General features: G+C 41.9%; 2 protein-coding genes across 13 annotated transcripts in view; one reads left to right on the top strand and one right to left on the bottom strand.

Moving 5' to 3' along the window:
- The window catches only part of CTNNA3 (catenin alpha 3), a 1115062-nt gene that overhangs the window by 373908 nt on the left and 715255 nt on the right, over positions 1-25899 (top strand). The window contains exon 8 of one of the 12 annotated variants that reach the window (XM_053307750.1): positions 12516-13317. The exons of 10 other annotated variants lie outside the window; for them this stretch is intronic. In XM_053307750.1, the coding sequence (XP_053163725.1) occupies positions 12516-12695 (180 nt within the window). In that variant the 3' untranslated portion in view covers positions 12696-13317. Of the gene's footprint in view, positions 1-12515; positions 13318-16261; positions 16328-25899 lie in introns of those variants that run through there. One more of the 12 variants, XM_053307742.1, reaches the window with a different exon arrangement.
- LRRTM3 (leucine rich repeat transmembrane neuronal 3) overlaps positions 1-25899 on the bottom strand; it is a 177253-nt gene that overhangs the window by 110443 nt on the left and 40911 nt on the right. The gene's annotated exons all lie outside the window — the stretch shown is intronic.

Below are 25899 nucleotides of genomic sequence, written 5' to 3'. Positions count from 1 at the left end.
CAATGGGGATAAGTAAACCAGGGAGTGTTCGAGGGTGCACAAAACTGAACATGCCTGATCCAGTTCAAGTCCAATTCAGACTTATATACTGAACTGGGCAAACCAGTTTTGTGCACACCCCTACCCAGGGTGGCTTAAATCTGGTCAGGATTTGAGCCCAACCACCCAGTTGTCTGACTTGCATATCCCTAGACTGGGCAGCCGATCCCAGCACTGCCTTTCTGAGTAGCACAGAGTTTATAACCCAGCTTTTACCTGGGTAGAAGGGTGTGAACAGACACTTCCCACCAGGCCCCCGGTTGTGTGGCTGCTTGGGCTGCCAGACACAGAGCTGGGTGCCTAGAGTGTCTGGCTAAGGGAGAATCCCTCAATGCACCCTGCTCCTCATGTGGTGCATTTAGGGATTGCTGGGCTGCATTTTCCCAACCTCCAGATGGCTGTGCAGCTCCTGGGAGAGCCACTCTTTGGGGAGCATGGTCAGAAAAGGACAAGGGGGCAGTAGGTGATATCTTGCCTTCCCCCCTGCCCTCCCTGCCTGACTTGAAGGCCATGTGAATGATTTCCTAGAGTTGATGACAGCACAAGCAGAGGGAGGCCAGCGGTGGCTTGTGTTTGGCTGCCACGGCAGCCCCCTCTCACCCCACCTCCTGTGTCTGATGTCAGATGAGGGGGCATTGTCTAGTTCCCGAACAGGGCTACGTGGACCTGTTTGGGAGTTAGATCGAGGCCAGCGCTCCATTTGCAGAGTGGCCAGGAGCAGCTTTCCCTGCTTTAAAGGCAGGGATTGCTGCTCCTGGCTGCACTGCGGACGCAGCACTGGCCATTTAACTCCTGAACGGGGCCACACGCCCCTATTCGGGAGTTAAATGGCCAGTGCTGCATTTGCCTTTAGGCAGAGAGAGCCGCTCCTGGTCATGCTGCAAACGCAGTGCTGGCCATTTAACTCCTGAATGGGGCCACGCGGCCCTGTTTGGGAGCTAAACCACGCCCCACTCCCGTGTCTGACATCAGATGCAGGGCATGTGTTGGGACCGTGAGGCGTGGCCCTGAGGGGTGGCAGCCTGGGTTCTTTGGATCCTGTTGCCCAATGGTGACTACGCCCCTGGGTGACAGCATCATTCTCTGTTTAGAATGGGGAACATGTCTCCTTAAGTAATACATTTTTCCATTTTAATCTGGATGGATTCAGATGCAAAGGTGGTAAGTTCAGAAGAACTGCTGGTTTCTGGCAAGTGCACACTCCTGGATACCCACCTCTGGATACCTAACATTTACCTGATGTCTCTCACCAATATTTGAAGTTGGGTGGAGAATATTGGGCAGAGGTAAGTACCTGACATTCTCCACCCAACATTTCCAGCTTCGAATTATACAAAAGTGGCAGTAGTATTGGGAGCACTTACCCACTGGGAACTGGATTAACTGTATTTACTTGACACTGTTATTTTCTGGGTCTGCTTTGAAAGATCATCTGCATGCTTGCATACACAAGGTTTCAAGTTCCCTCCCTGGCTTCTCCAGGATAGGACTGAGAGAGACTCCTGCCCTGCAACCTTGGAGAAGCTGCTTCCAGTCTGTGTAGACAATACTAAGCTAGATGGACCCATTGTCTGACTCCGTAGAAGGCAGCTTCCTATATTCCTAATTAAAGGAGCTGTCCAATGTCAGCAGAGGTAGCTTGATTTTGATATTTGGAACATCACCAGTATATTCTTGATAATTCTGATGGGATATTGGTAGAGGAATGTCATTTAGGATGATGGGTGGATGGGATTATTCCCACCCACCCACTGCCGTGTTTCAGACTATCTATGAATATTGTTCAGGAGCACCTACAGTATATTTCTGATTATTGCAGGGTTAAACTAAAAGGAATAACTATAATGAAAGTCTTTTTAATAATGTGAGCTGACTTCCTTTTTTGCAGTTTAATCTTGGTTTTTGAACCATGTTGTGAATCTCGCCAACTTCACACCTCCCCAAAGTCTTTCCCCTTCCTCTTCTAAAAGGAGGAAGGAAAATCTACCACAGATTATTGGTAGGGTACACAAAAAGCACACCATCCTGCTTTGTAACTGAAATACTAATTTTCTATTATTACTGGAATGGAAAGTATTGGTTAAGAATGTAATATATTAGTTAAGGAACCTTAATCAGAACAGTTCACAATTTAAATGGCTAAAAGTCCCCCCCCCCTTTAAATTCTTTATTAAGGTTGTAATAAGAGAGTCATTCAAAAAGCTCCAATAAGCTGTACTGCTGGGAGGCGCTTGACTTTTCTGAGAGAAAGAATGACAGAGAGAAATATGATTTCTAAATTGACTTGGCTAGTCATGACTGAAAAATCATTTATGCCTGGTAACTATGCTGTGGCCTCTGATAAATGATTTTGGCCCTTGCTTCATCTTCTAATAGAGAGGCAGCTAAATACTAGGCACAGTTGTCAGTAATTGGTACATTTGTTGCCAGTCATCGGAATGCAGACATGGCCAGCTTTAGCTAAATTGGTTCCTCAGATTAAATAATAATGCTCTCTACTTTTCTTTCTGACTTTCCCACACAGCCCCACAGTCTTGCATCTATCCATACACAAAGTCCACACGTATGTCTTGCTTGCCTACATATTTGTGCCTTCTGGGTTACTCCCATGCCTTGCAGGCATACCTGTTATTAACTCTCTCACTCTGTAAACATCTGTATTATGTGCTATTTATAAAATTGTTCTGCCAGGTGTCATTGGCTTTGTGAAGTCACACCTCCTTAACAAACGTTTCCTTGGTTGTGGAAAGGGTATGACCCTGCTTATTCTCCTGCAGCTCTCTGTGGCTTGCATAACTATCAAATACAACATTCTTCTGGGTAGGCTATCTGGGTGGGGAATGATGGCTCCATTCCAGAAAGTGGCGCTGAGGGCTACTGCTTGGCCTCATGACATTTATGTTACAGGCCCACTCAAGTTTCCATCTTGTACTTCATGCTCTTTAACATCTACATCAAGATGCTGAGTGAGGTTTTGAAACTCGACCTCTTTTTTCAAGTCAGATCATTCTGGTGAGGTGGCAGAAATGCTAAATTGGTGCTTAAGAACACAATGGATTGGAGGCAGTAGAGGAAAGAGTTGAGTGTAGGGAGTGGGGTATTTTTCCCAGGACCCTTCAGAAAAAGGTTGTCTTAATTTTGCAAGCACAGCAAGATGGAAGAAATATAGGTTGATAATATTGCAGTACAAATCCAGGGAATAGGTCAAATAATTCATTCTCAGAGATTCACTCAGATCTATGGGATCTGACTAAAATTTTGTGAAATTTTAATTTTTATTCTGTTTTATATTGTGTTTTAAATATTGTACACCACCTAGAGATGTACATATCAGGTGGTATAAAATATGAAAAATAACTAATAAAGTATCAGGTAGATTGATCATCTTGAATACTTCAGCTATTTTAGATGTTGATGCCCAAATTCATATCGGATCTGTTTTTATTCATGGAACAGGCACCAGAATAGATGTTATTCTCTACCCCAGGAACTGGTTTTTGATCTACTTTTTTCAGTAGCACTTGGCAAAATGTCACTGGTCACTAAAGTGATAGTAGTCTGCCCCTGTCACCTTGGGTTCAACAACAGTGGGTGCAGGGGGAATACTCCAAGCCTCTCTAACATTTGGCTTAAGCATTTGTAAGGCCTGGAGGCAAGCTGCTATTGTGCTATATTTTTCTTTCTTGGGATGGAACAGCTGTGGTAGTTGGCTGTTAAGATGAGACATCAAGATAATAAATAAGAAAAAAAGAAATCTTACATAGGGGAGCATGGCCTGAGTGTCTAATTCATAGGGCTTCCAGTTTGAGCCTGGTGGGGTCTAAAGCACATAAGCCTAGCACATTGTAATCTGAGTGTGTGAAAAGAATGGTGCACAGCAAATGGGCTTTGATCTTGCTCCCTATCAATATTTTATTTGAGTGTTGAGTTGTTAATTATTTGATGTCAAGTAGTATTCTGTTCAAGGCTAGCAAGAACCAGCTGCAGATGCCTCAACAGCTTAATTTATTATTTTAATCTGTTATAATTTGTCCACTGTGATGTTCCCTTAGAGGGTCTTGAACCCTTTTCCTGGGGAGTGTTTGTTGTACATGTCCATCTTCTGCCCCCCACTTTGCAATATGTCATGTGGTCAAAAAAGTGACTATTAGCAGTGTGTGCATGTGTGAGTGGTGTAAAGGTATTCAAACCCTCTGTGCTGGAACATTGCTGTTTTTTGTTTTGTTTCTACCCTCCTGTACAACTTGCATTAGGAGGCACTGTGGTATCTTTGCATGTTTTGTCTGTTTGTGGTCTAGTGATGCCATGGGAGTGTGTCCCCATTGGCGTGAAGGGATTGGCTCCATCCGTGCCTAACCAGTAGAAGTGTTAGCTTGCCATCCTATGATTGGTGTGTGCTGACTGTTGCCAGACCCTGGGTGAGTGTCTGGCAAGGTGCCTCTCTCTGGGTTTTTCCCCAGCTCGTCTTTACTTCCTCTATCTTGTGCTGGACTGGTATACAATCTCAACTATATTGGGCTAACATTAGACCAGCATAGGTGGGATATAGCTTAATTAGAGTTCAGGATTGTCCACTTAATAATCTTTTTGTCTAAATGAAAAAGGCCCCCAGTAATTTACACTTTCCAGGAAGGAAAGGTGCTCTAAACCTTTGATTTATTTTGTCAAAACCGTTTTTGTACCATCCTGGCTTAATAACATTCTTTTTGAGATGGAGCTCTCTGTTTTCACACTGAAGCAATTGAGACCATCTAGTACAGAATAGGTGAGCCCTTTTATAAACAACTGTGTTTAAAACCATACTTAGACGCAGAGGTGCACCTAGGTAATTTTGGAGCCTGGACCTAAAGGCCTTTGGAGGCCCCCCTGTCTTCTGGAGGTCCCCCCTCCACCACTCCAAGTTAAGCATCATCCCCCTACACACACATATACCATGACACACTTGGGTGTCCCCACTCCTCCCTCTGTCTTTAAAGCACCCGACACAAGTCATAATTACACTCGGACACCCAGTGCAGTGTGGACTAGCAGCGACCACACCACCCGAGACAGACTAAAGAGGATTTTTGGGCCCCCAGGGTGTGTGGAGGGTGTGGACCACTTCGGGATGTGGACTTACCCCGAAGTTTGAGGGTAGGATTACCACTTCTTAGAAGCTGATGCTAAATGCTTTACTTGGAATTAAATTCTTTTGCTTCAACAGGATTTATTTCTATGTAGGCATGCATCAGATCTGGTATAAAATTTTAAAAGACATATATTGACTTGCTTGGCTTTTAATTTATTATTTGTTGGTCTTCACAGGCCTTTATAAACAAATTTGAATACTTACAGGGACTTGAAAGAAATACAAGGAATCAATATTTAAAATGAGTGTGAGCTATTCAACTGAGGTTTCCATTTAGGACTTGTTAAACTTAAAAGCAATTCAGAATGCAGGTTTAAATACAGATGCATTTGATTTAAATTTACTTTGGCATGAAGCTTAAGTGACTGTGAAAGGTATTTGGCTATCTTATAACATGTATGGCAGACATCTAATGTAAATGTTTTAGGAGATGTGGAGCTCTAACTACAATCAATAGTATATTCAGTGTAAGCATCCCTGGAGATTTTACACAAAGGAGATTTTAACGTGGGCTTTCCAGGAGGCTTTAATGCGAACTTAAAGCTGTCTAAAAACAAAACAAAACAAATAAAAAACACGCTGAAAATAGTGGAGTTTTTTACTCTGGACATAAATTGGGCTACACTCAGGCGCAGTGGAAAACCTGAATTGCACGTGTGGACTGATCCCCGATAACTTGAAGGGACTTCAGGGGAAATCTGGCTGATATGTGTACTTGCACCCTCCATTCCGGGGAGATGTAAGCTAAAAGCAAAAACTTCGCAGAAAAACTGCTGTGTGTGAAACATCCTGGAGAGAGATATTGTCTTATAGTTCTATTAGGGAGAATGGGCAAGATGATATAGTTCTATCCCTGCCCATCTGACCCATTCTCCAGCCTTTGCTTTATTGTGGAGTTATCAGAAGACAATTGGAATTAGCTCTGGCTTTCTATTCATTGCCTGTCAGTGTTGTGTGTAGGCAAAGGTCCCATTTTGTCCCATCAGTCTAAAGCTACATGTTTGTTCCGGCCTTGGGCACTAATTGAATGACCATAACTCTGTTCTCCTGCTACAAAGAATGTGACAGTGGACAGGTCAGAGGTGGGGCGCAAATTCAGTTTTGCTAAGAGTAAAGAGCTGTTATATATATTTGTGTTGCTGTTTTGGGAGGGGAAGGGTTGTTGTTTGCACAAAGCCCATTTAACAAGTGGATGTGTGGCTCAGTAGGTTTTGCTTCCTTTTTTTTTTTTAAGGCCAGATGGTTAATTACAGTATATTGGTGAAGTGACAGGCTGTCGCTTGAGACAAAACTGTGTTTAGTGCCTCTGTTTTAGCTATTTCTTTGGGCCTCAGCACCTGCAGTGGTGTGCTATCTACTGCTAGAATAACGCTGACTGAAATGATTATGACTACGATGAATATTTATATCCTGCTTTTCAACAAATGTTCCCAAAGCAGTTTACATAGATAAAAATATATAAAATGGCTTCTTGTCCCCAAAGGACTCACAATCTAAAAAAGAAACCTAAGAAGCACAAGATAGACAACAGCAAGGGCCACTGGAGGGATGCTGTGCTGGGGATGGATAGGGCCAATGGCTCTCTCCCTGCTAAATGAAGAGAATTGCCACTTTAAAATGGTGTCTCTGCTCAGTTAGCAGGGAGAAGTGCTAACTTAAGAAAGAGGCACCTTTTAAAAACCATTAAAAGAGCATAAGTTGAAAGTTAGTCAGTGACCACAACCTGAGGCTTCTCTACCACATTGCACTATTTTTTTATTTTTTTAAAAAGCAAGTGGAGGGTTTATTTCATAATGTGTTTTTTTTTTCTTTTGAGAAGTCAGACCCCAAAACATAAAGATAACTGATTGCTCTTTATGCCAGGGCCGTTTAAAGGGGAGCAATTACCCTGGGCCACACGCATGGAGGAAGTGGGTGGGGGGATCCAAAGTATGGTTTCAATATTTGAAAATATCAAATCCATCCTTTTCATTCAAGGCACTAAAAGTAATCAGTTGAAATATAACCCAAGGATGAAGAGTTTTTTCCCCAGTATTTGAGAATATTACATTGACACAGGATGCAGTGATTGATATACTTTGCAATGTTATATATGTGGTGGCACATCAAATTTGTGTAGATGTGCTGTTGCAAAAGTTGAAAAATTGTGCAAATGGAGTTGCAGAATTGCAGCCACTATATATAATGGCTGCACTGTTGCACAACTTTGTGCAATTTGAGGGCTTGTGCAGTAGCACTTTCATGCACCTGTGCAAATGTTACATTCTACCATGTATATAACATTGTGCAGTATGTCATTGTCATCTAGATAGAAAATAATGGGAGAACTCAAATGAACATTCTGACCCCATGCTTCTCTGAGTCTTAAAGAAGACCCTGCTATTTGCTAATATGTATGTTTGGAAAATATACATACTTGAATAGTATGCTTACAACACTGGCAGTTTCCATGCTTAAGTTTAAAGGAATTTGAAGTTTTTCTTAATAAAGCCTAGTTTTGTGGGGTGGGGTTCCCCCCCATCTTCTTTTTAATGGGATGTCCAGAGTATATTTAGAGAACATTTATATTTTTCTCTTGACATTTCAGCCTTTTAATCTTCACACCTGAATTGCTTTCTTTTTCCACTTCTTTTTCTTGTATATTTCTGTAATGCTCTTAGCATCCTTTCTTATGAGCATATCTGAAGAAGTGAAAATACAGCTCTCAAGAGTGTATGAGAAATATCTAAAAGCGTATAAAGACCCCCCCCCAATAATATAGACTAGCATGTGCTTCTTTAATCCTTATATCTTATAATGTAGGTGTGAAATATTTTGGTAATAAAAGGCTGATTTTGATGTTACTCATGTTTATCTGTGCATATAAATGACATTGCACTATTTTTTTTTTGGCGGTGGCGGGGGTGGGTGGGTGGGTGGCTGTCTTTGTCGTCTTTCCAATGTTAAACTGCAAGGTATTTCTCTCATGAAGGCATTCCACTATGGAACCAGTTAATTGTTCACAGCAGGAAAATTCCTTTTTCCTGAGGGGCAACAAATGAACTGTTCACAAAATGTTATTATCCCTATTAACTCAATGATATTTTAAAAGGTATTCTTTCTGTTGCTGTTCCATTAAGGTCTTCTTAACTAATGTGGATCACACTTGGATAAATACTGTTGCAGCAGATGTCTTCTAATTATGATTGCACTGTACAGTGCTAAGAAAGAGAAATGATTGGCTCAACTTGAAATTTAATTGAATGGATAGGAATTCTCTTGCCTGGTTCAGGCAGTCTGAGTTTACTCAGCGCCTGTTCAGCCATAACATTCCACAAAGAACTCTTAAATCAGTATTAGTCTCTGACTCTCATGGGCTCCAAGAGCAAATCAGTTAGGCCAAACACCCATTTTAGTTGGATGCAATATTTCTCTAGCCTCCTGAGCTGTTCCCAGAGAGAATGGTCATTTTAAAAAAGATAGGGAGATATTGCATTAAAGGAAGAGTGGTACAGATGAATCCACTCATTATTTTCTCTCTGCAGAAAGGTAGAGGGGCACATGTATGCATTCAAGCCTAAAATGGAGTTCGGGAATGTAATGTCTAAACAGACCACTATTATTTTATTTATTTATTATTTATTTATTGCATTTATATACCTCCTAGTATAGAAACCTTTAGGCAGTGTACAGATTAAAAAATAATATAAAACAACATTTAACACTCATAAAAACAGTTAAAAATCACAATAGATAAAAACACACATTAAAATTTAAAATTTAAATTTCAGTTAAAAGCCTGGAAAAACAGGTACATCTTCAAGGTCCTCCTAAAAGCAAACAGAGAAGGAGATGCTCTTATTTCAGCAGGGAGCACATTCCAAAGCCCTGGGGCAGCCACAGTGAAGGCCTGGTCCTGAGTTGCCACCAAACGAGTTGCCAGCAACTGTAACCGGACCTTTCCAGATGATCTTAATAGGCGACAGGGTTCATGACAGAGAAGGCGCTCTCTTAAGTACCCTGGACCTAAGCCATTAAGGGCCTTATGGGTAATAACCAGCACTTTGTATTTGGTTTGGAAACATATTGGCAGCCAGTGCAGTTCTTTTAGAATCGGTGTTATATAGTCCCTTTGGGTAAATCCAGAGACCAATCTGGCTGCCACATTCTGTACCAATTGGAGTTTCCAAACTACATACAAAGGTAGCCCCACATAGGGTGCATTACAGTAGTCAAGCCAAGAGGTTACCAGCATACCACCATTTTAAGGTCATTTGTCTCCAGAAGTGGATGTATTCGGCGTATCAGCTGAAGCTGATAAAAAGCACTCCTGGCCACAGCCTCAACCTGAGAAACCAGGGAGAGTTTGGGATCCAGGAGCACTCCCAGACTACGAACCTGATCTTTTAGGGGGAATGTAACCCCATCCATGACAGGCAGATCTAAAACATCTCTTGGATCCTGACTCCCTACAGACATTGCCTCCATCCTGTTAGGATTCAACTTGAGCTTGTTATCTCTCATCCAGCCCAGTATTGCCTCCAGGCAGGCACTTAGGGGGGGCCGTGCCATTTCCTGATGATGTTGGTATGAAGAAATAGATCTGGGTGTCATCAGCATATTGATAGCATCCCAGCCCAAACTTCCTGACAATCTCGCCAAGCATATAGATGTTAAAAAGCATTGGAGACAGTATGGAGCCTTGTGGAACCCCAGTAGGCATGACATCATCAATTAGAAGGGAAAAATGAGAGGTTTATAGTTTTTTTTCATACTTCTCCAAGGGTCACATTGTATATAGTGGTTGACATTCTGTGCAGTGGAACATCATCACTGGGGATCCCTCAAGGCTGCTGCGCAGTGTGAAAGGCAGCCCCTAAGGTATTGTGCATCAGGGTAGCTACAGAAAGACTTAAAACAGCTTCCAGACAGTTGCACAGTTCAACTTGCATTGTTTCCAAAGGAAATAGCACAGCACCACTGCCTGGGAAGCTGTTTTGAGTCATTCTATCATGCAGCACCATCAAGCTTTCACCTTGGGCAGTAGCCCCAGAGGGTCCCTAATGCCAACATTCCACTGTGTGGAATGCTGGTAAGTGTCCTGAAGGCTGCATGATCATCAGGGACATTTTCTTGCAAGTGAATAATACTTTAGGGTGGAAGAGAGAGTGGAGAGAGAACCAAAAATCCCCCCCCCTCTCCCTCTGTTTTTGCTGGGCTGTGGAAGAACAAAGAAGCACAGCTAGACTCCAGCCTCTTTGCATTGCTGCTGGGTTTCTTTCATAGTCATAGTACTGTGGAGAATGTCAGCCATTATTATTATTTATTAGCCTACATCATCTATAGTGTTATGAGGGTAGAGCAAGAGCTTTGCCCTTGCAGGGAGACAGGATGCTAGCTGCACTGATGGCTTGTTGAGCATCCCAGATCAGAGGGAGGGAGTTAGGGAAGTGCTTTTCACTTCTCTCCAATCCTCGCAAAAGCCCTTTTCAGTGCCAGAAATGTGTCCCTGAGGGCTGCACAACTCTCAGGGACATATTTCCTTTGTAACACTGCAGAGAATGTGGCCCATTATTATTGCTGGCTGACATGACAGGCAGTGATCCACCATTGCAGCCAGATGTGTCTTGAGCAGGGAGCCTTCATGGACATATTTCTGACAAAGAGAACTTTAGCAGGGAATGGAAAGAAGCAAAAATCTGATCTCCCTCCCCAAGTACTGCCCTGCCCATCAAGCCTGCAGGCAAAGTACTCTGAAGGTTTTCTCCCTTAAGGTAGCTCTGGCTGAGTTGGTGCTCATCGCTGCCCATCATCATAATCATCGTCGGCGTCATCATCATCATTTTTATTATATATTGTTTTATTATTTTATTTAATATTGTTATATTCCATTTTATGCAGCTCTGTCTTCCCTACTAGTAACCCAAGCATCCTACCTCTACCCCCTTCACAAAAAGAATGAAAGAGTGGCCTGCTTTCTTAACCTTTTAAGTCAAAAGAGAAATTTACAGTATGCCTAAATACAGACCTAGAATATTCAATTTTTTAGGAGTGTGTAAAAATAAACATTACAAAAATAAACAATGCAAACATAAAATTATTGTATTGATCTTACAGCTAGTGCTTCCGTGATTTTAATCTACTTTTTAAATCTAACTCCCAGTGAATAATTAATAACAGTGATGTGGGCTATCATCTAGATGTGCAGGGGGATAAATTAGAATTGATCCTGCACTTAACAGCCATTTTCTCTCTCTCAAATCCAGTTCAATTTTTGTGTGTGTCATTCAGAAAAATTGATCAAGGATCACACCGGAATCAGAAAACGTTTAGACGGTTCCAGTCAACATTCTATAGATTTTGATAGCAAGGGAATTCAGCTAGCAAAATTGGGGGGGTGGTATTTGTGTGTCTTCTGAATAGCATATTCTTACTTGTTTTTCAATATCTGTCTGTAAAATTGTGTGAAGATTTTTACAAAGCTATTTATATTCAAAAGCAAGATTTGACTTTGGTTGAAAAATTTAGAGTGAAAACAGTTAAGTAGGCACTGACTGCTTATCTTGTTTACATATAGTAGCATCAGCAAAGGCTCCATATTGTGGTGCAGTACTTTCCTGCTTCTCCCATTTCCTCTTAGGTAATGGTTTACTCAGGGATTCTCAACGTTAGGTCCCCAGATGTTACTGGACTTCAACTCCCATAATCCCCAGCCAAAGGCCACTGGGGCTAGGGATTATGGGAGTTGAAGTCCAATAACATCTGGGGACCCAACGTTGAGAATCCCTGGTTTACATGTTCTGTAGCATCAGCAGGGCAGAACAGGAGCTGCGTCCTTGCAAAGGCTGATGCAGAGCATTGCCATGCAGTCAGTGCTCTGGCATGATCAGCCAGAGCATTGCCATGCAGTCAAACATATGTGGAGAAGGGGGAGCGATTTTCACTACTCTCCTTTTCCTCTAAACATGCTATTTGGCAGCCAGGAATATGTTCCTGAGAGTTGTGCAGCCCTCAGGGATGTATTTCTGGCAGCCAAAAGCACTTTTAGATCTTCATATCTAATTTTCTTTCTTTCTTTCTTTCTTTCTTTCTTTCTTTCTTTCTTTCTTTCTTTCTTTCTTTCTTTCTTTCTTTCTTTCTAAAATACCAATTCTTACAAGAATTGTACCTATTTGATACAGTTATATACTTAAAAGTTCACTTTATAATTGTGTCGGTTCTCTACTTTTGTTTTGTAACATTTTTAGCTGTTTTCTGTGCAATAAACATAGGTAATGAAAGCTGTCTCTCTGTGACAAATGTACATTCCTAAAACTTATGTTGTTGAACGCAAGACAGTAAAATTAAGTGTTGCTCTTTTCATAAGCAGATGGCTCAGATAACGAGTTCTAGCAAGATCCAGATATGTTGGGATAGATGTGTACGTTGGGACAGATGTCTGACGAAGAGGAATAGAAAAATGTCCGGAAAAGGATGGAAGAGGAATCATGACAACGTTGTCATTATATTGGCTGACATCCAGATTAATGTTGCATGCACCAAAAGATGATTTGTACACACAGTGGGGGAAAGGTATGTTCACTGATCTCCCTTTCCCTCTGGCGGCCATGATGCCTTCCAAAATATGTTCTTGGGAGTTGTGACTAATATTCAGAGAGGGAGTTAGTGGAAATAGTGGAAAGGCCAAGTCCTGAACAGTGAGCTTCTAGTTCATTACCATTCGATAGTATTCATGAGCTGTGACTTAGTACAAGTGGGATCCCTTTTGAATACGTTTTAAAAAATTTAATATTGGACTCATGTACAGGCTGCCCTCACCATTTGAAATAAGAGTAGACATATACTCCAACTGCCAAATCCTATGGATTTTTATTCTGAAGGAAATCCCACTGAGTTCACTGGGATTGACTTCCAGATATGTGTACATAGGCTATCAGCTAACTAAATACATAACTGTGCTGGCTTCAGCCAGTGGCGGGAGAGAATGGCGGTAAAATGCTGAGGAAAAAACACTATATGTAAACTTGTTATTAACAATAAGCAGCTGTTAAAATGTGTGTTATATGTGTTATATGTGTGTTATATGTGTTTGTGCCACAACAATATAATTCTAGAATTTTGATATGAGTAACCTAAAAATAAAATATGCAAAATAAATCTTATTTGATTAATGCTCACAGTACACCTCATCATTCAGGGTCTATTTACATAATTTAATTTGCTGAGCTGGTTTTAAGTGTCCCATCCTAAATGGAAAGGCTCCATGTCATTGGCAATTGCCAGCCACAAGAACATGTAGTGCTGGTATGGAGATTGTAACATAATTGGTTGCTCTGTGATAGGGTTTATACAGGGGTGGAGGTGGGGGGAGGCACAGAATGCCCATATTTTAATGTAGAATTTTGCTATGCAATATGGGATGCAATCATTTCCCCAGCATTCTCCAATTAAGGCTGCAATCCTATGCACACTTACTTGAACGTAAGCCCTTTACTTGACTCACTGTCAAGTGAAATTGGATAGGATTGGATGGTAAGATAAGGTCACCATCAACTTCTAATGCACATACATTCTTAGATCTTTTCTACCATCTCTAGTGTCCATCCGTAGGCCAGGCGAGGCAATAAGGCAGTTGGAGGCATGGGCTCACAGAGATAACTGTTAAACCAGTAAACGGCTGGTATCAGTTGAAGGTGCTAGAGGATCAACGAGAGTCCTCCTCCTTCCTGGGTCTTCAGGTCAACATTTTGCTTGAGGAGCTGCCTGATCTGGCCTCCCCCTCCTCCTTCAGGAGGGAAGCCCTGAGCAACCAGGTGAGCACTTTGCCTCTAGAGCTGGAGCCCAGCCCTGGTGCACCTTCGCCTCCATTCCTGGGGACCAGGGATGATGAAGGGGATCCTAAGGATAGGACAAGAGCCTCATTGAGAGACACCACATCCCCAGTGCCCCAGGGCTCCTCTGAACCATCTTTGGGTCTGAGGGATCTGGAGACCGATGGAATTGGGGACGGACTGGGGCAGACTCCCTGTTCTTCTCAGATAGGGCCTCCTTTTGGTCAGAGTCCAGGTGAACCTCAACACCTAGACACTTGAACTATTATATGTTTAGTTAACTATTTTACATGTAATGTTTAGGCTCAAGATGTGGGATCCAGTGTCAAATTTACTTTTACATAGGAAGCTGCCAAATACTGACTCAGACCATTGATCCACCTAGCTTAGTACTGTCTACACATACTGGCAGAGGCTTCTCCAAGGTTGCAGGCAGGAATCTCTCTCAGCCCTATCTTGGAGATGCCAGGGAGGGAACTTGGAACCTAGATGCTCTTCTCAGAGCAGCTCCATCCCCTAAGGGGAATATTTTACAGTACTCACGCATGTAGACTCCCATTCATATGCAACCAGGGTGGACCCTGCTTAGCAAAGGGGACAAGTCATGCTTGCTATCACAAGCCCATCTCTTCCTCCCTTTTATTATGTATGTAATGAAGAAAGTATATTATTTTACTGCTTATCCAGTGTATAGTTAGGGCAATCTACCTTTCCACAGGAGTTGTCTTGGAGCAGAATGTTGGAGAACTATTGTGGTAAAGCTGCTGAATATCTAGAATGTTATATACACAGGGGTATCATTTCAGATTTCAAATATGGTGGGAGACTGAAGAAGTCCCAGCAGTGGGCTCTTAGATATAGTCAAGGTTACTGTGAAAAAGTCATCAACTTTAAGAGCATTTTGTTGCTGTGACTCTTATAGCAAGGTTGCAACATTGCAGAACTGGTTCCGTTTTCTTGAGGTGTTGTCACCTAAGGAATGCTGACTTCTGTTTGGAACTGAGTGCATGCTGTTGACAAATTATTATTTCTATTACAACTATAATGAATTATTATAATTATTTGGGCATCATAGTCAGTTAAAGTTTTGTTGTAAACCTGTGTTCCTGGTCAAATTGCATATTCACTTGCAAAAGGATGGCAATGGCATAATTTTTGGTAGCTAAATATTCCAATATTGTGAAAACCAGCTAGCTAGAAATGAAATGTGTAAAGTCTTTATAAGAGCAAAGGCATTTAATTTAGGGTAGACTAGTGTGTCATATTTAGCCAGTTAAATGTCTGTGACTCTGCTCTTATTTCCATCAACAGTTTGAAACAGACCTTGCCTACAAGTTCTCTCTTCTGCTTATGATTCACCAGTTATGCTGTGACTCAGGATTGAATCTATATGGTCAGCAGGATCACTGGGGGTGACTGGTTGCTGGTAGGACAGCAGCATCCATCTAAAACATTATTATTTGGCTTTTTCATCATGATATTTCATTGGCACAGCTACTTTAATGGATTTTTCTTTTTGAAAAGCACACACAGATAAAATGTTTATTTTTGTGGAAAGAGGTTTGACAGCAGGGATGTATTATAGTGTTGGCAGGGGAAGGGGAGTCCTAACTATGATGATGTAAAGGAAACAGCATCTGAGAGCAAGGCATTTCCTGCTTCACTGATCCTCTCCATGGTTAGAAATGGGCAGAATATGTTGGTTTTACTCCAGAAATGGTTTGGTGGGTTTTTTTTTCTTTTTGTTTTATTTGAATATCTGCTTTGTTTCAGCTCTGCATTGCAGATTCTGGAGGTCCTCACTCTGGCAATGAACTTAGCCAAATCCAGTAGTTCTAGACTAGGGTTTAGGGATGTGCAGAAGCAGTCCAGCGGTCCGCGGTCTGACGGTTCGGTCCAGGGGTTCATGATCAAACTGAACCCCACCCCCCGGTTCCGTCTGGACCAGAACCGAACTGCCAGTCCGGTCCGACAGGTCCGCAATTTTTTTTTAAATGAAAAAATGAAAAATAACTACCTGTAGCCCCTTCGGGAGGCTTTCTGTAGGCCGCGGGGGGTTGTCCGTGAGGGTTCCCCCTCCCCTCACCAGCTTCCCTCATCACCGCCACGGCCGGGTAAATGTAGTCTTTTTGGCCCTTTTGGGCCTCTGTAAAGGCGAGTGGCTGCCATTTTGGCCGCCGCCACACATGTGCAAATGCCCTCTGCGAAGCCACCAGGTCGCCTTTATGGAGGCCCGAAAGGGCCAAAAAGACTACATTTACCCGGCCGTGGTGGTGATGAGGGAGGCCGGCGGGGGGAGGGGGAATCCTCGTGGACCCCCCCCCCAGCAAGCTCTCTGAAGGGGCTACAGGTAGTTATTTTTCATTATTTTTTTTTAAAAAAGTTTAAATAATGATTGTTGGGGAGGATATCTCTATGTGACCATTTATTTATCTGAGCATTAAACACCCAGACATTATATCCCAACACTTTCTAATATACACATTTTTAAGCTTGTCTAATAAGCTGTGTGTAGTGTTCTCATGGATTCCTCACCAACTGCAGACTACCACCCATTTCCCAATATCGTAATATGCTATTTATTGTGAAACTGTTTAAACTATTTATTGGTTTAAATATGCTACTTTAAAATTTCTATTTATTGGTGAAAGTGAAGATACCAGATAAGATTGGTGAAGATATCGAATCAAAGATCGTCCTGAGAAGCAGTGCTGAGTGCATTCTCATCACCGCTAAATTCTACAATTGACCCTACAAAACCGGCACTAGGGATTAAGGCTTTCAGAGCCTTGTCATGGTCACAGTATATATCCTGAGATAAGAACGTAAAATGTAACTCCAAAATGATTCTTTTTGATTTAGAATACTACTGTAGGCTGGAAAAGAGCAGGGGGCCAGGAGAATTCATGGCAGCTTAAAGCAAAATTTACAAAGACACAAAAACAAAATAATCTCTATAGAAAATAAATGAAGACTACACAAAAAGGCTGTTCTCACAAACAGCCAAGTTCAGGTTTGGACAGCCAAGCCCAGGCTTGGTTGCCTGTGAGAACTTCCAGGATCCATGTGGATCCTGGTACTGCTGTACTGCCAAGCCCAGGCCCTAGGCTGACTCTTAGCTGAGGTTAAAGGCATGAGCACACCCTTAGCCCGGTTGCTTGTAGCCCAAGCACACACAGAGACAGGTGCCTAGAACACCAGTCTGACAGGAGAATCGCCCCAATGCTTGGCACAGCACGGGTCTTCTGGGAAGTGCAGTCCAAGCTCCAGGCAACATTTGTTTTATCATCTGGGGAAAGCTAGGTGAAATTCTTGCCCACCTGGTAGATCGTGTCAATACCCATTAAGTTTGAGATATTAATAGCAGCAATAGAACAAAAAATACACTAAGCTTTTCAATTAAGGCAGCAATTCTATACATACTTACTTGGGAGAAAATCTGATTGAAACCAATGGAACTTTTGTCTAAATAGCTATGTATAGAATGGATTGCACTATAAAGGCAAAAATGTTAAACATTACACTACACAGATAGCCCGTGATTTACATCAAAATCAAGCTATCCTCTCAGCTGCCCCATAGACAAAAAACAAAGGCAACATTCCTCAGGGCATGACTTATTGTGGAGCTCTCCAAGCCAACCTACTGTGCTTTGCCTGCCTTTCTCTAAGTCCAATGGTTGAACAGAAAAGTGAACACACATTTTGCTCTGAACTCTACTTCTACAAGAGCTAGAGCTTAGCTTAAAAAAAATTTTTTTTTAAAAATGAAAGCTGGGAATCTGGGCAAGCTGGGGATGCAAGCTTAAAATCTGGCAAATACCCGGAAATCCAGAGGAGATGGCAATCTTATTCTAGGCTTGCCAGATCCTCTGAGGCTTGGACCCCAAGATGCAGGGGAGATGCGGGGTGGAGTCTAGTGGGATGGGGTAAAACCTACTGAAGCATGATCGGGCAGAGGCTGGCACCTGGGGAGGGCAGGGATAAGAGTTTGCCTGTACCTGGTGTCTCAGGATGATGATGATGGCATCACCACGCCAGTGTGGTGTAGTGGTTAGAGTGCTGGACTAGGACCAGGGAGACCCGAGTTCAAATCCCCATTCAGCCATGATACTTGCTGGGTGACTCTGGGCCAGTCACTTCTCTCTCAGCCTAACCTACTTCACAGGGTTGTTGTGAAAGAGAAACTCAAGTATGTAGTACACCGCTCTGGGCTCCTTGGAGAAAGAGCGGGATATACATGTAATAATAATACTAATAATACTAGGTGTGGGGTAGAATGGTTGCTAAATGTTTTCAAGCCAAGCAGAAATTAGCTTCATTCTGACCTCTGTACTCCTTCCCATACAGAGCCTGAAAAGGAGGCTGAAACCTTGAAACTTTAGATCAGATCCTGAAACTTGGCAACCCTGAATGGTTCTAATGGCTCTGAAGGCTTTAGTGGCATAGCAGGCCACCTTGTCATGGAGAAGCCTTTAGTGCTGACATGACTGTTCAGCAGTTGGAGCATCTGTAGCCATGACTGGTCCAAGTGAAGAGTCTCAATGGAATGGGTTCAAGGGTAAAAAAGGGAAGTGTTGTTTCAGGCAGAATTAGTCACTCTAGTCCATCATCTTTTTCACCCACAGTAGCAGCAGTCAGTAAAACCTGCTTTGTGTGAGATGCTTCTAGAGTGGACTGTATATCCCAGGATAATTGTTACATATGTAAAACCAGTGGGTTGGACAACGAAACAGATTTTACTCTCATGAGGTCTGAACTGCTGAGAAGGGTGCTGCTGTATGTACATAGCTTCATGTGTGTGGCCTGATGCTTCACTAGTGCTGAATTCTATTGCAAAATCCTACTACTCATTAAGATTTTCCGGAGGAGGCAGAAAGAAAATTAGGCACTGCAGCCAAATAATGGCCTTCCAAAGTGATTTGGCATTGTTTTAATTAGCATAGCTGCTAAAACTCAGCTTATTGTCTACGATCTGTGAAGACAGGATTTCCAATGGGTTTTCTTAATGAAAACAAGGAGAACAATAACAGACTTTACCATACCTCCAGGAAATCTGACAACCTGCCTGCATCTCTGTGCTGCTTGTTTCTGTCATTAGAGAAAGAAGAGGAGGACTGGTAATACTGGAGGGCAGAATAATGATCGACCTTAATGCATGCCAGAATGTTACCATTACAGGAAGCTTTTTGAAAACTGAAACCACATAATTTAGTAGACTTTTTCACATAAACACATATGAAACCTCTACCCAGTTCTCTGATGATGAAATAATTCATCTCTCTTGTCACACTGACCATGTCGTGCTTCTCCTTAAATCTCATCACCAGCTTCCTGTTCAGTCCCAGATGCAGCACAAGCTTCTTGTCATTGCCTTCCATGGCGTCCCTCTCTGCCTCTCAGCTGTTATCCTGTTATACTTTGCTCATGACCTTCATTCCTCCACCATCTTCAACCACCTTGAGGGTTTCTTTCAAATGACTTTGCTTCTTCTCCCTTTCTGCCCCTTATGCTTGGAACTAACTCCTGAAACCCCTGTTTGACATGGTTTCTATTACTATTTTCAAATATCTTTATTTAGCAGGGTGAGAGCAACTGGTCCTATCCATACCCAGCACAGCATCCCTCCTTTGGCTGATGCTGGTGTCTGTCTTATGTTTAGTGAGCCCTTTTGGGGAAAGGGAGCCTTATTCATTCATTCATTCATTCATTCATTCATTCATTCATTCATTCATTTGAATGTAAACCGCTTTGGGAACTTTTGTTGAAAAGTGGTATATAAATATTCATCGTATTTGTATTCTTAAAACCCCTTTTTTTTCATGAAGCCTTTGGCACAACACATTAGTTCTTATTCCCTACTGTAACTAAGCTTGTATATATCTGTAACTGAAACAACTGCATATTCTTTCCTTGTTTACTCCTGTTTCCATTCCCCTTCCTTTCCTCTGCATGAAGAAAGGAAGGGAAATGGAAGCAGGGTAAACAAAGAAATTGTTTATTTCCTTGTTGCTATTTTTTATTGCTATTTTTATTGCTATTGCAATAATTTCTGCTAATGACAGAAGGGAGACAACAGAGGAAGGGAAGGGAAATCGAGGCCATGGTAAACAGGGGAAGGCTGTATTATTGAGGCTATTCACACGATCAACAGAAAGTGGGCTAAGCTCCTTTAGCCTGCTTTCTGTTGATTGTGAGAACCATAGGGCGATCCCAGTGCTCCCAAGGTGGCTAGCCCACTTAGAACACTCATCCCTTAAATGAGCGAGAGTGCACTCCATTAACCTCATTTTGTTGCTCATGTGTCACTGCAGAGTGACGACAAGCAGCCTCCTGGCCTTGGGGGTCTTTCCAGGATGCCCCGTGTGCCTGCGCAGGGCATCCTGGAACTTCCAGGGGCCGGCCGGCCCCCGATCCCCGCCACTCTGCCGGCTTCGTGATGGAGCCGGCAGTTGTGTGGGTGGCCGATTTGGCCTCCCAGGGCTCTGGGCAGGGTCGTCTGTGGGGAGAGCTCTCCCTGCAGACCCAACAAAAGCTCTTCTCACGGATCTTGAGAAGAACTTCATTGTTTCAGTTACATAGCCTGAAGCTTGGTTGCAGTAGGAAATGGTGTTCTGACCCTGGATCTGGGACTCTGCTCACTTAGGGGGCTGAGGCAGACATTTCAGAGTATGAGACAGGGTACTGGGGGGCCTCCAGGACCTCCTAAAGCAGTGGAACCACAGTCAGTACCCTCACCATGACCCAAGTACAAAACACTGCCTTCATGCTCTGACTCAGAGGAATCCCTCAAGAATCTGCCAGCCTAGATAGAAGTCCCCCAACACCCCCGGAGTGTTAAAAAAAAAATCACACAAGGCCATTTTAGAACCTTCCCCAGAGAAGAGGTGGGGCCAATCCACTCTACCCTGAGAAACATCTATGAAAACCAACAGTGAACTCAAAGCATCTGCTGGAACAATATCCATCTCATGCCTGTTGTATCCAGCTCTCTTGATTGCCTACTTAAAATTATTCAAACTCCTGACCCATCTTTTCCTTGGAGCTGTCCAGGGTCTGTTTCACTTCCAGAACCCTGCCACAGTAGATGCCTTGGCTTGACCTGGAACAGGATAAATGGGGATTAAGGCCATTGAAATAAGGCCATTGAAATAAGAGCTGTAGTGATCAGCCATATCTCCCCCTAAAGAGTTAACCAGAAATCAACCCTGTCCTGACTGACACGCTGGTGAACTCCAGGGCTCGGCCAGTCAGCATACCAGGTGGGTGGGACCTGGGCGCTGTTGGGAGGAAGAAGGCAGTTCTTTGTTAGAGAAGGACATGTGGCCAGGAAGAATGGCTGCAGGAAAAAGACTACGGATCCTTGAACGATAGGAGGGCAGGAAACTGGAGTTTGGTAAGTTCAAGAAAAGGAAGCCTGGGCTTTGGCTTAAAGATGTTTAGTCTAGGGAGAAGTTTGTTTAGTCAGACTTTGCGTTAGAATTTATATTCCTGTGTGTGTGTTTTGCATATTCCTGATACTGTTCTATTATAGTTTAGCTACAACGTAATTGAAATAAGAAACACTAGACTATGCTCCATGTACCTAGGGCATAGCAAAAGACTCTGTACACATTTAAGTGTGCTTTTGCATTTTCCTACATACCTTTTCTTTGTAACTGGATAACCAAGATTTTTAAAGTGTGCCACCCCAACATCATTTGGGGTGCTTCTGAAGTATTCCTGTAACCTACTGAGTAGTTTTATCTGTAACTAAAAGCTCAGTAAGCCTCAGATGGAAGCAGTCTGTAGTACCTGAATAAAACTTTTTTTTTAGCCTACTTTCCAGTAGGCGTATGAGATCAGCCGGCTTTCTCTCTGTGTGTGTGTGTGTGTGTGTGTGTGTGTGTGTGTCCGTCCATCAACTTTGCAATGCCTGGACCAATATGAACCAAATCGGGTACAGTTGTAGGGATACATAAGGACACCTCAATGGTGTAGTTTGTGATGATGTCACCCATCCTGATCCAAGATGGCAGATGCAAAAATTTTTGAGGTGCAAGTGGGCTAACTTGTGAACCACCTAACTGTTTGCTACAGCTGTAGGGACACATAGGGATGCCCAAATGGCGTGGTGTGTGATGCTGTCATCCACTCCAATTTAAGATGGAGGCCACGTGAACATCTAAGGTGCAAGCAGGCTAATGTCACGGGCTCACTCTACTGAAGAAGCTGACCAGAGATTTATGACACAATAGCCAGTTAGAATTGTAGCTCAAGTTTCAGCTTTACTGATAAATGATAGGTTTTAACAGTCTCACCATGAATACAGAAACGAGGAGTGAAAGCACCATGAACCCAGTACATATCTGATAACCCAGGCTTTCCAGTAAAACTTCAGATGCCCACTTCAGATTTACAAACTCTCTGACAAAAGTTCAAAGCAGATTAGACGTGTTGTTTCCAGCAGTTTGTTCAAGGCACAGGTTGCCAAATTCATAGTCTGCAGTTACATGCACTTAATCAACACTCCATCCCTGCCAGCTGCCATAGATTCAATCCGGCTCCTGCTGCCTTCTTGTCAGTCGACTACTTCTCTGTAATTCTCTCACCTGCTGTTGGTGTTTTTCCCACCTGCATCCTCAACGAGATAGTGGATGTTTCATGTCTGGCTCAGATACTGATCCTCAGATACTGATCCTAGCCCTGCTGGCCACTCCTGCGATGAACACTCACCCTAGCCTGTCTCAACTACTTCCCATTCAAATCACCGGCCTGTTCCTCTTCAGGCATCTCCCCACTTTCTAGTAAGTCCCCTGCCCCCCCCATCCTCTCCAGTGTCCTCGAGTGGGGACATGACAGCTAATTTGTGGACTGTCTAACCAATTTAAACCAAATTAGGTACTGTTGCAGTGAGTGACACACATGTGATGATGTCATCATCCCTGATTTAAGATGGTGGACACAAACTTTTGAAGTGCACGTAGGCTAACTTGTGAACCACTTAACCAATCTGGTTCTTTAAAAAAACTATTCTCAGTATGGTGCCTTTGATTCATGGTGATGGTAAAAAGGAGTACATCTGTCGGTTTCTAGCTTGTTCATATATAATTCCAAACCACTGATTTTACTTCTTCTGTGCATCCTATACTTATTTTCTTTTTCAACAGAGTTTCTGAGTTAATTATTAAAATAGTTCTGTACTGGTTGCCTGTCTTGTAGCCAGCTTTGCATTAAAGCACTTTATAGGGCTAGAAGATCTCCTTTCCAACTCTAAAATGCTATGATACAGTATCAACCAGTCAACTTAGAGAGAATAAAATACATTTTCTAAAAATAAAGGTTTATGCCTGTCTTTTGAAGCAGTGCCATTTTGTATATGCTGATGTATTTTGTATTGCAGATTTCCTGGGTCTGATTTCTGGGCTACCTTTAGATTTGGTATGAGAATTATTTTGAGCCACAGAAGAAAGCTTTAAGAATGCTCTTGTCTAGAAGACACCAACATAGATACTTCCACTTGTAGATAGATGCAGTATCTCCTGTAGTGGTATGAGTGCTCTTGTATCTTCTCTGACCAACATCTAACACTCATTTGTCAAAAGTTGCATTAAAGCCAGATGTATGTTTTCATTTCTTTAAGCATTCGCCCCTTTACCAGAATAAACATGTGAGAGTAATCATGAAATCAGGGGATTAGTCATCTGTAGACAAAAAATTGCTGGATGCAGGTCATACGGAATGGGAGACAACATGAAAAAGTCAGGTTGATGGATGCACAGAAAAAATAATGTACTATATTGTTTTTGGTGTGCAGATGCAAATCTGTCTTTTTTTTTAACCAGATAGATTTTTTGTAGATTTGGGTACCCTACATGATCATTATACGTTTGTCCCTTTTTTATGGGCAGAGGCCAACAGTTGTACAACAGGCAAGAATTAAGAGGATTTTAAAATGATTCTAAAAGCTGCAACTATTGATGGCAATGATCCTCTGTACATAAAAACAGTTGCAACTCTATAACTAGTTCAGGAGAATGTTGGATGTTATGTATATTGTCTATTAAATAATAAGCAGCAGCAACAACAACAAAAAATCCCAATAAAATCTTGATATGGAAAATCCATGAGGAAAATCTAATTATCTTTCTTTAAAATATTCACTAGTTATAACATTCATCCAAAAAACTATATACTGATTAGCTGTCTCCATCCGTCTAAGCTATCCTGGTGTTTCTTCTTCTTCTTTTCTTTTTTAAAAAGACATTCTGCTTATTTAAAAGTATTATTAGTGTTGTTATTACTTACATGTTTACCCACAATTATTTATCTGTATTGTTGTCCTTTAAGCAGTGAAAGGGGGGAAATTGCAATCTTGCTGTTAAGTATTTCAAATAAGTACAAGATGGGACCATAAAAGCAAGATTAAAATAGCCATGTGTTCTCCCATCTACATTGTGTATAGCAGCCCTCTATTTGGTAATAAAGGATTGTTTTTCTTATCTTCAAGCTGCAATATAGATTCACTGATGCATGAACTGCTGAAATAATAATAGGCATTTCATTTCTGGAAATAAATGTGCTCTGATTTGTACATTGGCTATGCCCTGTAAAAATGTGTGCTATCTCTGCCTAACCTTATGCACCCTTCTGTTTGCACAAAATAAGAAAATAGATTTTAATTTGTACTGATTATGAGAATCCTAATCTTACCCTATAGGATTCTAATCATAATGACATAGCCCTTGTCATTTTAACATAATAAATCTTGATTTTCTTGACATTTCACTGATTTTAAGAGGAGGAAGGCAAGAGAGTAGTTGACCATATTTTCTTTCAGTCAGAATTATAGTTTAATAATTTGTTTATCTAGCCCCCTCACCCAATCAATTCAGTTAAATAAGAACAATGCCTGTATGTTTATACTTTGCCAATGACATTTTTAAAAATAGTATATCAAGTAGTGTACTGTATACCTATCTGGGTTCAGTCTTCTAAGATTCAAAGTTTGGTGTTGGTGAGAAGCTCATAGTCTTTTGGCTCCAACCTCTATGATGATCTCGTCTACAGGTCCCAACTTTCTTCCTTTCCAGAGTATCCATGCCTGCAGTACCATATTGTTTGCTGTACAATGACCACTTAAAATGTAATGCCCATTATGTTTAGGGATGAGATAGCCCAGGACGAGAAAAGATAGTGGTGTCAGCATCATAATTAAGGCAGGTGAAGAGCTGTGGGACTCTGTGAAGGGACCAAGGACACTAGAAGTTTGTAAGTCAGTGAGGATCTGAACCTTTCAACGTGTTTGGCAAATAGTTCTGAAGATCGCATTCAAGAACTGGCTTGGTCTGACCCAATTTTGGTCTTGCCCATGATTTTATTTTTATTTGTAAAAGGCAAAATAATTCAGGGCTATATTTGAATTTAGTTTTGCCATTTTTCCCCTGACAAATAAAATGGTGGAGAGCAGATATCCCACACTTTGCTATTTATGACAATCTCACAATGGTTTAGTTTATTATTTGTGAAGTATTCAGAGAGTCCAAACTAGAGTTTCTTAAACCATTTTGACTGCTTTAGCAGAAACAGAGTAATATTTTTTGCTGTGACTTCACCGTGTTGGTAATCAGTATTTTCTGACAAGATAAACTGGGTGAAGTAGAATTGCTGAATGTAATTTATTTGGACATTCAGAAAACTTTTGACAGGGTCCATTACAGAAGATTATTTAGGAACTAAGGTCATTATGAAGTGAAAGGTAAAATACTCACATGAATTAGAATCTGTCCATAAAACAACAAACAAAAGCCTTGTGCATACAGCCACTCTGGGCACAATTAACATGTGGAGAAAGAGTAGGATCATACTATCAGACAAGGGTGACCATGTATCCTACTTGGACAGTCATTTAGGAACATAGGATGCTGCCTTACACCGAGACAGA

Source organism: Hemicordylus capensis, chromosome 3 (genome assembly GCF_027244095.1).
Source record: "Hemicordylus capensis ecotype Gifberg chromosome 3, rHemCap1.1.pri, whole genome shotgun sequence".
In the NCBI taxonomy this organism is placed as follows: domain Eukaryota; kingdom Metazoa; phylum Chordata; class Lepidosauria; order Squamata; family Cordylidae; genus Hemicordylus; species Hemicordylus capensis.
The sequence above is the reverse complement of the archived record's forward strand: the minus strand, read 5'-3'. Positions and strand labels throughout refer to the sequence as shown.